This window comes from Chinchilla lanigera, unplaced genomic scaffold (genome assembly GCF_000276665.1).
Source record: "Chinchilla lanigera isolate Chin_1 unplaced genomic scaffold, ChiLan1.0 scaffold00036, whole genome shotgun sequence".
NCBI classification, from domain to species: Eukaryota; Metazoa; Chordata; class Mammalia; order Rodentia; family Chinchillidae; genus Chinchilla; species Chinchilla lanigera.
Genome location: NW_004955437.1, coordinates 1,599,453 through 1,611,614, shown reverse-complemented (window position 1 = coordinate 1,611,614; position 12,162 = coordinate 1,599,453). Strand labels below are relative to the sequence as shown.

Here is a 12,162-nt window from a genome sequence, read left to right as displayed (position 1 = left end):
AGTACAACAACCATTGATAATCTCCTACCACTTTTGTCTGTAACTCACTATTATTTGTCTATTTGTTTTCCTGAGAAACTATCTTGAAGATAACAGTATGTAAAACAACAACCACTGATAATTTCCTACCACTTTGTCTGTAATTCGGTAAGCCCCCTGTTACTATGTTATCCTTCTTTTACTTTTTAAAATAATTTAAAAAATAAATAAATAAAAACTAATAAGAAACAGGTGAAATTAATTTAACAATATATTTTAAATCAAATACATCCAAAATATTCCCAAACAACTAATATGCCAGTTCTTAATGAGGTCACACATGCACACACATGTCTAATTCTCATGTGTTTTGTGTTTCTAGAACATCTTCTTTGGACTAGCTGTGTTGCAAATGCTTGGTACCCACACATGGCTGCTGGCCTGTGTTGGACAGTGCAGGGCCAGAGTGAAGGGGCCATGGCCTGCTCCTTTGTCCTCAGAGCAGGGCACAGCACCTGGGGCATAGTAGGTGTTCTATAAACTCTTAATGAATAATATCATCTAACATTACCTCAACTTGTCATGCTCTAGAGGACATGAGAGGACACGACTTCACCTCAAAATCAATGTTTTGAACAATTTAAGTAACTGAAATTGTGTCATTTTCAAGAAGTAGACACACCAGTCAGCTTTTTGTTGAGCTGGTGTTTTCCCCCAGGATTGGAAAATCTCTCCCCAGAACCACCAGTACTCATTTTTTTTTTTTTACTTTTATTTGTTATCATCTATTTGTTTGTTTGATAAACATTTATTAACCTTAAGTGCCTCTCGTGGTAGCATTTAAAGGAAGGGGAGGTTGTGTAACAAAGATTCAATAGACCATCACCCTTTCTTAAAGGATCTCGATCTAAGACAGAACGAACATCACACACATGTATTGCAAGAAAAACACTGGAGAGATTGGATTCCAGGTGGAAAATCAGCTCTATAAAGCGATCTTGCAGAAACCACAGCAAGAAAATGGCAGGACCTCCCTTGAGGCAGAGAGGTGTTTCAAAATGGCAGGTGGGTGTGTGGCCATGGGTGAGTGCGGCCTGCTCTGGCCTCTCCCAGTCCTGGCCTTGAAGCACTGCCTGTTTCGTGCTGCAAAGAGCAGCGACAAGATAGTTATACTACTAGTTTTCTCTTAGTTCATTGAAAAGAAAGGTTTGTGCTAATATTGGAAAATTTTTTATGCCCATATCTTGTACTCTGAGTAACAACTATGAAGATAACGATATGCAATGTATTAACTATTGTTATTCTCCTATTATTTTGTTTTAAAATTTTGTCTTATTTTTTCCATAAAATAAAAATTTTTTTGAAAAGAATAACATTGACTTTTTAGGTCAATTTGGGAAAAAAGATAGTTTTGTGAAACAGAATCTTCTTATTCATGAACATAAAATATTCTTTTATTTGTCCTTTAACATCTAATAGTAATTTTCTCCTTTGAGGTTTCTCAAGTCTTTCGATTTTGATTTCTCTATGTGTACAAATGAAGAAATACATCATTAATGGTGTATATTTTGACATACATCATTAATGGTGTATATTTTATTAGAATGACATACATCATTAATGATGTATATTTTAATACACATTCTACCCATTGGTGGCCGGTTACTACAAATACAATTTATTTTGTATATTAAATGTCTGTGAAAGAACTGTAAAAAAAAGATTTTGATTGTTTGTTCAGCTATTTGAGGGCTGGGGAGAAAGTCAAGGATGAAATCCTGTTGGAGAAGGGAGGAGACGGGGCCGGCTAATCACAACACACACATCAGTCATTTGCCTTTCTCCGTCCCCAGCTACCGGCCCAGGACCGGGGGCCCAAGATCAAGCCTGGCAGCTTTTCCCAGTGCTCCCTGTTCTGATGCACTGAGCCAGTGTCACTTGGTGAGGGGCCACCAAAGGGTAGTGACCATGGTTTTATGCTGACCTAGGTCTCCAGCAGGCCCTTCCTTCTCCTTCCACACAGGATACTGGCACAGATGCGCCCCCATGGGCCAAAATAGTAAGCCCTGTAGGAAGTACTACACCTTCAGGAGAAAACCAACACACAGGACCACATGAATCCATCCAAAGAGTATTAGAACCTGTAGCCCAGCCACTTTGAGTTTTGTTGTTGTTGTTGTTGTTGTTGTTTGTTTTTTTGGTTTTTCTCTGGTACCGGGAATCGAACTCATGACCTCCTGCTTGCCAGGCAGGTGCTGTGCCACTGAGCTAAATCCCCAGCCCCTAGGCCAGCCACTTTAAATAAGCATGGAAAATAAGAAGAATCATAACATGAAAAAAAGTAGGAAATAGAGGCAACATCACATAGAAGTTTTAGGTGTGAAAGAGTAGCCAAAGCAAAAACCACAGTAATGGGATACATAGCACAAGAGATAAACTGAAAAGCAAATTAGTAGGTTGGAAGACTATTGAAAAACTGTCCCAGAATGAAAGATGAAAGAATAAAGAAACTGAAAGACCAGGACAGGTGACTTGAGACATACCCAAATAAGGGTCATATGAGTTCCAAATAAGTAAGAGAAAAAGTTAAAGAATGAAAAAAGATCAATTGCCAGGAAAAAAAACCCCAAGAAGATGCATCATAAAATAAAGTCCTTATCTTATCATGTGGGTAAGTCTTAAGTTAATAACAAAAATGTGTATTTTTAAAAAGAACCTCCATGTACTTGGAAATAAAAGCATGGAACATCTAATTGTTAAAAAAAAAATAATTCCACAGTTTGCATGACTAGTATCTCTTTGTCCAATGACTCCAGCTCCTCCCACCTTAAGAAGAGATGAAGTTAGTGAGGCACCTAACCCAGGCAGGGCTGAAGCGGCGAAGAGATTCATCCATCCATCCATCCATCCATCCACCCGTTCATTCATGTGTGCATGCACAAATATCTACTGAGCTCCCAGTATGTGCAAGGTGTTATTTTGGCACTGGGACATTGAAACAAGAGCTGAATCTAGGCAACTCATTACTGTGCCCTCCAAATCCACAACTAGCTGTGCTTTAGTTAATTCGAAGTCAGAAGCTGTGGGCTGCTCCTCTCAGTGCAGAAATCCCTTATCCCATGAGGGAAGAGCATCGCACAAACCTGATAGGAAGGGAGGGTGCAGGCTGCCTTGGAACCGTCAGGGGCTGCTCAAAGCACAGCCCCTGCCCTCCCTGCAGAGGGGCTGATCCCATGCATCACAGCAGGGGACCCAGAGATCTGTGCTTTATGAATTGCAAATAAATTGAATTAAGATATGGATTTTAAGCTTTATTTTTATTGATAATAACTGTACATTTTTATGGGGTACAATGTGATGTTTCGATACATGTATACAGTATATGATGATCAAATCAGAGTAACTGATCAACCCCATCATTCACCTTCAACATTTGCCATCTATGTTGAGAACATTCAGAATCTTTTCTATTAGCTATTTGGAAATATACAATTAACTGCTGCTGTCCTACGGTGCTGTCAACCATGAGGAGATACGAGTTCCTGCTGGACAAGTGCACCCCAGTTCTTGTTAACCCCTCTGTCCATCTCCCCTCCTGCGTCCTTCGCAGTCCAGGGTAACTATCAGTCTACTGTCTACTTCTACAGCGTCAAGGATTCAAGCTTCCACATTCGAGTGAGAACGCGTGGTGTGTCTTTCACAGGCCTGACTTACTCCTCTTCACCTCCTCCAGGCCCCTTCACGTTGCCTCCAGTGACAGGATTTCATTCTTTTTATGGCTGAATAATATTCCACTTTATATGCCACATTTTCTTTCTTCATTTATCCATTAATGGACAAGAGTTCATATTTCATACTTAACAAATGTATCAATAATTAAATAATTTATTGGATCAATTTATTTATTACTTTATTAATAGTATTTTACTAACAGATTTATTAATAAATTTAAATATATTAAATGAAAAATTATTATTAAAATAATATATTTATTACTTTGTGAATGTTTATTAAATATTTTATATATTTAGCAAATTCCTCAGGTAATCCTCACATGCAGCCAAGTTTAGAACCATGGACCCCAGTGATTCCTCAGATCCCTTCCAGGTTGAAAGTCACTTATTTCAGGATCTTTGGCAAATGGCCTTCGGAGATCTGATTAAACTTCTCTTTACCTGGGTAGACAGCTCTATTTTTTTATACGTCTCTAAATTCTTCCACAGCCTCCCATTGGTAGAAACCAAGCAGAGGCAAAGTCCCCAGGGGCGCGGGCCTCAGTCACCTCGGCAGCACGGAGCAGGGTGCCGAGGAACCAGGCGGCACAAGCGGAGATGGCCAGGTCCCCGCCCTCTTCACTCCCGTCCGTGGAGCGCCTGGCAGCTCTTCAGACTAAGCATCTCCACAATTGTGCAGTCATTCTTTTCTAATGAAATAAAACAATGTTTTTGAAAACAACTTAAAGTTCTAAAGGATTTTTTTATTCTACTACATACCCAATATTTCCCTTTTACAGTTTCTTAGTAACTTCAGGTTTTCAGCTATAAACTTGTCTGAGGAAACTTACAGGGAAGGTGGGATTCCCTACCGGACGGGTCAGGTGCAGGATTTGTCCCAGCCCAGCTGGGCGGTGCCCCCAGGCCTTCCCTCTCCCTCCTGCGGCCCCTTCTGGGCGGAAGCCTCTCAGCCCCCAGGCGGAAACGCCCTCTCAGCTCCCCTGCGGACCACGCCTCCCAGCACAGCAGGCCCAGAGTTCCTGCACCTTCCCACCCCGGCTCTCCGCTCCGTTACCCAGCAACAGCTGCATAATCTCAGAGAACTGCTGTGATTGGCTGCATACAGCAAGGGTCTCTCCCTGGCCCAGAATCTGTTTCTCTGTACCTGTTTTCTTCCTTTGCTCCCACAAAGACTGAGACTTGCTGGGTTAGCGCCCCCGAGGCCGATGGCCGGCCCTGCAGGCCTGGTCCTGGGACTCCTCACCTTGATGACTCTCCGGAGTCCCCGCGGAGCAGGGGCCATCCAAGGTGAGTGCTGCGGGCCGCTGGGGGAGGACAGGCCACTTCAGGAGGCGGCAGGGGATGCGTATCCTTCCCTCCCTTCTCTGGTTTACGGTCGGCTTCCTCCTCTGAAGGCCCGGGTCGCTCTCATATCTTTCGCATCCATTCTGGGCCAAAACACAGGTGCCGCACAGCCCAGCCACGCGGGTTTCTCGGGTGGGTTTTTTTTCATGTGCACTTTGCTCCCCATTCCTTCCCAAACCCGAGTCCAGCCCAGCACCCTGGTTTCTCCTGGGCTTCCTGGCGTGGACCGAGCCCACTGCAGTGCTTAGGACTGTGTAGCTGAGAGCCCCTGCGGGGGCGTCCACGGCTGGCTCCCCCTTCTCCTCTTTCCTCATCTTTCTTCCATTTCCTGGCACGGTTCTGGGCGCCCGGTAGTCCCTCCGCGTTGAACAAGTAACTGCAGCAGCTCCAAAGGCGCCTTTCCAGCCCAAACCCAACCCCAGCTTCCAGGAAACCCAGCATTCAGCTATGGGGAAGGCACGTTCAGTCATCGCGCTCTGAGCTGGGACACGAACCTTGCACCCCTCACCTCTTGGTCCGGGGCTCTTTGCGATGCGTTTCACTCCCCGCCTAGCTCTGGGAACCCGAGCACCGGCTTAGCCCCTGCTCGGCCTGCTCAGCCACGCTGTACCCTTGCTTGTGCGGGTCACCTGCCTGGGCATGGCCTTGTTCCCTCCGGCCTCTCCTTCCCTCCCTCCGCAGCCCTCTGCTGTCCACGGACCGCTCGGTGTCAGGACACTGTCCCCCCACCACCCAGTGGGGCCAGGCTGAGACTGATTCCTTCTCTCCTCGGCCCCCCTCACCCTCTACAGCCGACCACATGGGCTCCTATGGCCCTGCCTTCTACCAGTCTTACGATGCCTCAGGCCAGTTCACCTACGAATTTGACGGGGAGCAACTGTTCTCCGTGGACCTGAAGAACAGGGAGGTCGTGTGGCGCCTGCCTGAGTTTGGCGACTTCACACGCTTTGACCTGCAGAATGGGCTGCTCAGCATCGCCAGGATCCGAGCCCACCTGGGCGTCTTGGTGGAACGCTCCAATCGCACCAGAGCCGCCAGCGGTACCTGAGCCTCCCTGCACCCCTCCCAGCCAGGCAGGGGAGCCCAGAGGAGTCCCTCCCCTCCTCTGTGCCCCGCAACCCTCCCCAGCCCCGGCAGTCCTCTCTCAGCCCCTTCCTCCAGTCTCTAGGTTTTCCCAGGCCCCTCAACATCCTATTCCTTCTTGAGCTGAAAACCCCCCCAGGCTGGGATGGTGTGTCGCCACTTCCTCCCCAAACTCCTCTCCCTTCCGCCCTGCCCTGTCCCAGCAGCGCCCCCTGCAGGCAGATGGCTAAACGGGAGGAGGTGTCCTTAATCCTGGCCCTGTTATGCGGGAGGAAGGAGCCTTTGGGACTCAGACCCTTGGTCCTTTCAGTGCCTCCCAGGGTGACCGTATTCCCCAAGTCCCCAGTGGAGCCGGGCAAACCCAACATTCTGATCTGCATGGTGGACAACATCTTCCCCCCTGTGATCCGTGTCACCTGGCTACGCAATGGTCACACCGTCTCTGAGGGGGTGGCCCAGACCAGCTTCTACTCCCAGCCTGATCACTCGTTCTGCAAGTTCCACTACCTGACCTTTGTGCCGCGGGCCGACGACGTCTACGACTGCAAGGTGGAGCACTGGGGCCTGGACGAGCCGCTCCTCAAGCACTGGGGTATGCAGTGCCGCGCGTCCCAGACACATACCAGGCCCCGGTCCTTCACTCTCGCATCTCTCTCCGGCACCCCTGACCCCCCACTTTCTCCCCCAGAGCCCCAGCTGCCTAGCCCGCTGCCAGACACCTCAGAGACCCTGGTCTTCACCCTGGGCCTGGCCATCGGCCTGGTGGGCTTCGTTGTGGGCACCGTCCTCATCATCACGGGCACACGGAAGTCCAGCGCCCCCAGGTGCAGAAGGCCGGGGAGTCTGGGCAGCTCAGAACAGGCTGGGATGGAGAATCAGACTCTGGGGGAGGGGAGGGCGACACGGAGGAGCAGTGGGTGGGGAGTGGGAAGCAGAGGCAGGAGGCGGGGTGAGGCTCGGGGAGAGGCGGGTACTCAGGGTCCTAGAATCAGAATAACTTTGTTCGCGTGCCTTCTGCTACTTTAGGTAATGACTCTCCCCAGAGGAACAGCCTGTGGAGGCGCCTCCCGGAGTCCTCAAGGGTTTCAGCAGCCTTGGGCCTTGGAGCCGCAGCCCAGAGTTCCTCCGCCTGCTGATTTGAATGGCATCAACCTCTGTCCCATAGGTGCCCCCCTCTGTGGCCACAGTACTTACGGTAGCATCTGTGGAGGCACGATCAGCTCCCCTTCCCAACACACATATTCTCCACACCTGCACACACACACACACACACACACACACACACACACACGTGCTCATATTCTTGCTCAACCCAAAGCCAGTTTGTTGAGGGGATCCGCACTGTATTCTTTTAAGCAGATCTTGACGGTGCTCCCAGGTGTGAAGGCTGCCAGACCAAGAGAGAGGTCTGGGTGAGGACCGCAGAGATGACCACACGTGGCAGCCACCCTCGGCCAGTCCCGCAGCATCTTCTCTATCGGCTTCGTGTGTTACTCTGTCAGTGAGCCATTTCACAAGGATTTCATGAAATTGGCCCCCTGAATTCAGATTTGTCCTGAAGGGGTGCAGTGTATCATTCCGTGCAACTCCCTCAACCAACAATAGTTCCGAGGGGTATGGGGAGAGCGAGGTTTGAGGGGACCCCACTTTTGTCTGGATGATAAGGCTACTGGGGTCCAGTTATGATCTACAATATCTTCTCCTTTGTCTACATTCCCCAGAGTCCTATGCACGACAAACAGAAGTCCAAGACTGAGATTGGCCGGCTACTTCCTCAATGGGGACAGTCAGATTAGGCAAGGGGAGAGCAGAGTGGGTCTGCAAGGTATCTAGCAAGAAAGGAGGTCTCAGAGAGATTCACCTGGGCACTCTCCAAATGCATGGCTGGGAAGAGCTTCCCAGAAAAAATTCAAGGCACACTATAACCACAGACAACCACATAAAGTAGTTTGTGTCAGGTACCAAATGAGTGACATGCCCTGATACCTGCTGATCTTTTGCTTGAAATCTATCTTCGTGTATCATTTAAAAAGTGCTTCATCTCTGTCCTAAGGCTTAATAAAGTCATTTAAAACGTTTTCTTTTGACCAAAAGAAGTGTGCTTTCTTCACTATGCGAATGTTATCCAGAGGTCGCTGGAACTTATCTTTTAGATTATGTGTCTGCCCTTATGTTCACATGTTTTTCCTTCTAGTCTCAAGGTAAATAGTCCTTCATTTGGAAAAAAAAGAGTTCTCTTCCTTTCATAAGCTGATTCTCTTCATTCTCTTTTAGGATTTTTTTTTTTTCCAGTACCAGGAATTGAACTCACAACCTTGCACTTCCTAGGCAGGTGCTGTGCCGCTGAGCTAAATCCCCAGCCCCTCTCTTTTAGAATAGATGTTCAACAGGTAGCACCTCTCCTATATTCTCAAACTCTCCCTCTTCGCAGGCTCCCTCCTGCGGAAAATGAATCTGTCATCTCTCCCACGTAATGAGAGCATCAAATCCCTCTCTGCCCTGTTGCCCAGCCTCTCAGAGGCAATAACTGCCAACGGCTTAAACAGGCTCTGTTCGTGTTGTGGTGTGAATGTGTTTTATCCCCTGGGGTTCACACTGTAGGAAGCCTGGTCCTAGGTATAATGGTGTGCAGGTGCCTGATCCTAGGTATAATGGTGTGCGGGTATTGGAACATTCAGAGTTGGGGCTAGCGGGAAGTCCTTAGGCCCTTGGGGGTGCACCCTCAAAAGGAGTTACAGCAGTTCTTGTGGGACACACAGTTAGCTCTGTTAGTGTGAATTGTCAGAGTGAACCTGACTTCTGAATTCCTGTGTGGCAGTGTGACCCGTGCTGCTTCTTCCCTGGATCCTTGCCACTGGGATGTCAGCCCAGAGGATGCCGGCACCATGCCCTTGCACCTCTGAAGCTAGGAACTAAACAAACCACTTTTTTCCTCAAAGTAGCCTGCATCGGGTATTTCATTATAGTAATGAAAAATGGACTAAGATAATTGGTATTGAATCTCCTACCTCTAAATATCATATTTTTTTCTTCTTGATGTTTTCACTTTTGTTTTTATATCTTTACTTTCCACTTGGGAAGAGGGAGATGTGGAATTTCTTCCCTCCTCAAAGTACATGCACACTTTCCGTAGCTCCTTCCTTTTACATATTATAATTCTGGTTAAGATAATGTGTACTGTTCATGTTATTATGACCGTATAAGGCAAACCACAAACTACATCAGTTCTTCTTTGCTTAGATTATTTTTTGTTTTCCCTGCAGTTAGGAATTGTCCTTTTTCTCTTTACCTGGTTTTAGATGTACCTTTCATCAATGAATCACAAATTTCTTCACCATACACACGCCTTAGGTGTTCTGTCAATTTCATGATCAGATAAAACTCTTCTGGAACCTTTGAACTGTTCAGGTCTTAACGGGTTACCCTCAGTGACACAGCTGTCATGCTGGGATCCCTCTTCACCGTCCTTGTCAGGATTTACCTGATTTCTGTGTGGAATCTCCTGTTTCTTGCACCCAGTAATTATCCTCTTGTGGTCTGCTGGTTATTTCAACGAGGCAAACCTTTTAGCTGCTTGAGTATGAATGCTTTATGAGGCAAGCTTTTCATGCCTTGCATGTCAGAAAATATATTTATTCTACTCTCAGAGTTGAATGATAGCTTGTATGTGTACAAAACTCAAGTTTGGAAGGCATTTCTCCGTAGTCTCTCGGCTTCATAGCATTACTGTTGACAGCCAAAGTATATCCGGTCCTGAAACTTGGTGTGCCTAGTTCTTTCCCACCCTTCTCTGCAAGCTTGCAGAATATTTCTTTCTTCCTCCTGTTTTAAATTCCTATAGCTGTTCCATTACCTATAGAGTGAAGATTCTTCTCAAATTGTCCCTAATGTGCCCCTTTAACATTGTTATTATTACTATTGGCTTTTTGAGACAGAGTTTTACTATGTAGTTCAGGTGGGTCTTGAGCCTACTGTATAACCCAGGCTGATCTTGAGCTCATAGTGACCCTCCTGCCTCAGCCTCCTGAATGTTGGGATTCTAGGTGTGCACACTATACCTGGTTACTTTAACCTTATTTTTGACAGCTCCTCTGAAGACAGACAATGCTTAAGCCACACAAAACTTCCTACACATGTGTATCCCTGTCTGCCTTTCCACAGTCTATTCTCTATACCAGACCGGCCTTCTCACCAAGCAAGATTCTCCTTGTCCTCCCCAACCCAATTAAACGTCACTTCTGTGAAGCTTCCCCTCTCGCTGTGACTCATACCACATTCTGCCATGTGTCAGGCAGAGTTAGCTGTGTGTGCGTCTGCCTCTAACACTGACTGCTCCTCTAGCACAAGGGAGGCCTGTGTCTTACATTTCTAACACCTGATATAGTCTATCTAATTTGCTCTGCAGCTGGTTTTAATAACACAGGCTGCCGCTGACTGCACACATACGGCATGCCAGGGCTGTGGGAAACGTTTTCATGAGCATTTGCATCTTGATCTGTAAAACCAGACGCACAGTGGGCTGAGTGCAACCAATAGTAAATTTCTTGAAGTCGTCTTAAATTTGACTCAAAACCTGCTCCCCAGCCCCATCGTAAGTTTGGTTTTACGTTCACTCTCAGTCGTTATGGGGGTTTCCCTTTCTTGTAGTCTTGGAGAAGCTCCATGTCTTTCTGCCTCTGTCTGGGCTGGTGACTTCAAGCAGCGGCTCTTAACCCTGGTCCTTTGGCAGTGGCAGCTGGGCTGCGTCTGCACCAGACTTGAGGCAGGGGACTCTTTGGTGACGGGTGATTCCCACTGCCTGCAAAGGTGCACCAAACAGCCTCCTTCCCCCGCCCCCAAAGCCTCCCTTCTGTGTTGGGTGCTGGCGGCGAACGGGGCTCTCCTGGGACCCACAGATCATGATGCCTCTTCAGCCTGGGAGGGCCGCCCCCCCCCACTTCCAAGTCATTTCCCCTCTGTCTCCCAGTATAGTGTCTGGGACTCCTGACATAATGTCAAGTATGCATCAGGCTTTGGGATGGTCAAAGCCAGAAGAAGGGTCTTAAGGTGACATCTCTTACAGGCTTGTATCACAAACCTAAACACAAGGACAGATAAAGTACTATTCCCCCGCAATGTATTGGGTCCTTTCTTACAACCAATCTGCAAGTAGAATTATATAAACATGGAGGAGGAAACTGGGACTCAGAGTTTTTAACTCACCACAGGCCAGACAGCCGGAGCGTGGCGGGAAAGCCTGCCTGATGCTGCGAGGGCCCACGCTATTATCCCTGCACTGTCGCTGCTCATTTTCCCTGCACCATCGTTGCTTGTGCACAAGGGGCAGACATCAGGTTGCCGGGGAAGGTGCATGAGGAGGTTTTACCCCCTTTTGGAAACTAGCGTCTCTTGAGGCTTCAGCAGGAACAGTGAGAAACGGGATTGAAAAGTGAGCAGGTTCGGGAATTACTGCAGAGATTTCACTTCCCAGCATCCCCTGTATCATTCTGTGCTTTCCCCTCATGCACATTTTCTTTCCTGCTTAGAATATGATCTAAACCCCATTCTGGCTAATACGGTTGTCTGGCTCTGAGTATCTCGGCCTCTCTCCCTTCCCTCTTCTTTCTTTCACTAAAGCTACTGCCGCGCTGTCTTTCCCTGGAGGCCTCATGCCCAAGATCTTAACGTTAAGGTTTCCAAGCCACCATCCATTCGCACGGGGAGCCCATTCTGAGCGGCTTCCCTGACCAACTTTGCTAACCGAACTTCCCACTTCTGAGAGGGCTCTCCTGCAAGTCGCCCTGCTTATCTTTGTGGGCAGATGCCTCTCCTTGGAAGGGGCCCTGCTCCCCAGGCTTTGTTTGCTCTCCGACCTCCTGGAGGCCTTCTGGGGAAATGATCATGCATCTGGAGGAGCAGAGGCATTTCCTGTCCTCCCTTCTCTCCACGATCTAGACCATCGCTGTGGAGGTGCTGTGGCTTGGCTCCCTCTTGTGAGTGAGTCCACTTTATATGGAGACTCCAGGTTGGAACAAGCAATCGC

General features: G+C 47.8%; 1 protein-coding gene across 4 annotated transcripts; it reads left to right on the top strand.

Annotated features, from left to right (window-relative positions):
• The first annotated feature begins 4,814 nt into the window (after positions 1 to 4,814).
• On the top strand, positions 4,815 to 8,220 carry LOC102025166 (HLA class II histocompatibility antigen, DO alpha chain). Of its 4 annotated transcripts, none has more exons than XM_013516976.1 (5): positions 4,815 to 5,000; positions 5,849 to 6,097; positions 6,451 to 6,689; positions 6,829 to 6,964; positions 7,500 to 8,220. In XM_013516976.1, exons 1-5 carry the CDS (start codon positions 4,919 to 4,921, stop codon positions 7,643 to 7,645), a joined length of 852 nt encoding a protein of 283 aa, XP_013372430.1. In that variant the 5' UTR covers positions 4,815 to 4,918; the 3' UTR covers positions 7,646 to 8,220. The 4 variants fall into 4 exon arrangements, with proteins under 4 accessions (XP_013372430.1, XP_013372431.1, XP_005389521.1 ...); XM_013516977.1 differs by having other exon boundaries at positions 6,451 to 6,732; positions 7,500 to 7,586; XM_005389464.2 differs by lacking the exon at positions 7,500 to 8,220 and adding an exon at positions 7,167 to 7,413.
• Positions 8,221 to 12,162: the final 3,942 nt, after the last annotated feature.

Bases quoted from the DNA above. Each gene is read 5' to 3' on its own strand.
- LOC102025166 (XM_013516976.1), top strand. From the start codon at position 4,919: ATGGCCGGCCCTGCAGGCCTGGTCCTGGGACTCCTCACCTTGATGACT. The intron at 6,690-6,828 runs GTGGAGCACTGG...TTTCTCCCCCAG, and splicing joins ACGACGTCTACGACTGCAAG to AGCCCCAGCTGCCTAGCCCG. The intron at 6,965-7,499 runs GTGCAGAAGGCC...TCTTTTAAGCAG, and splicing joins CGGAAGTCCAGCGCCCCCAG to ATCTTGACGGTGCTCCCAGG.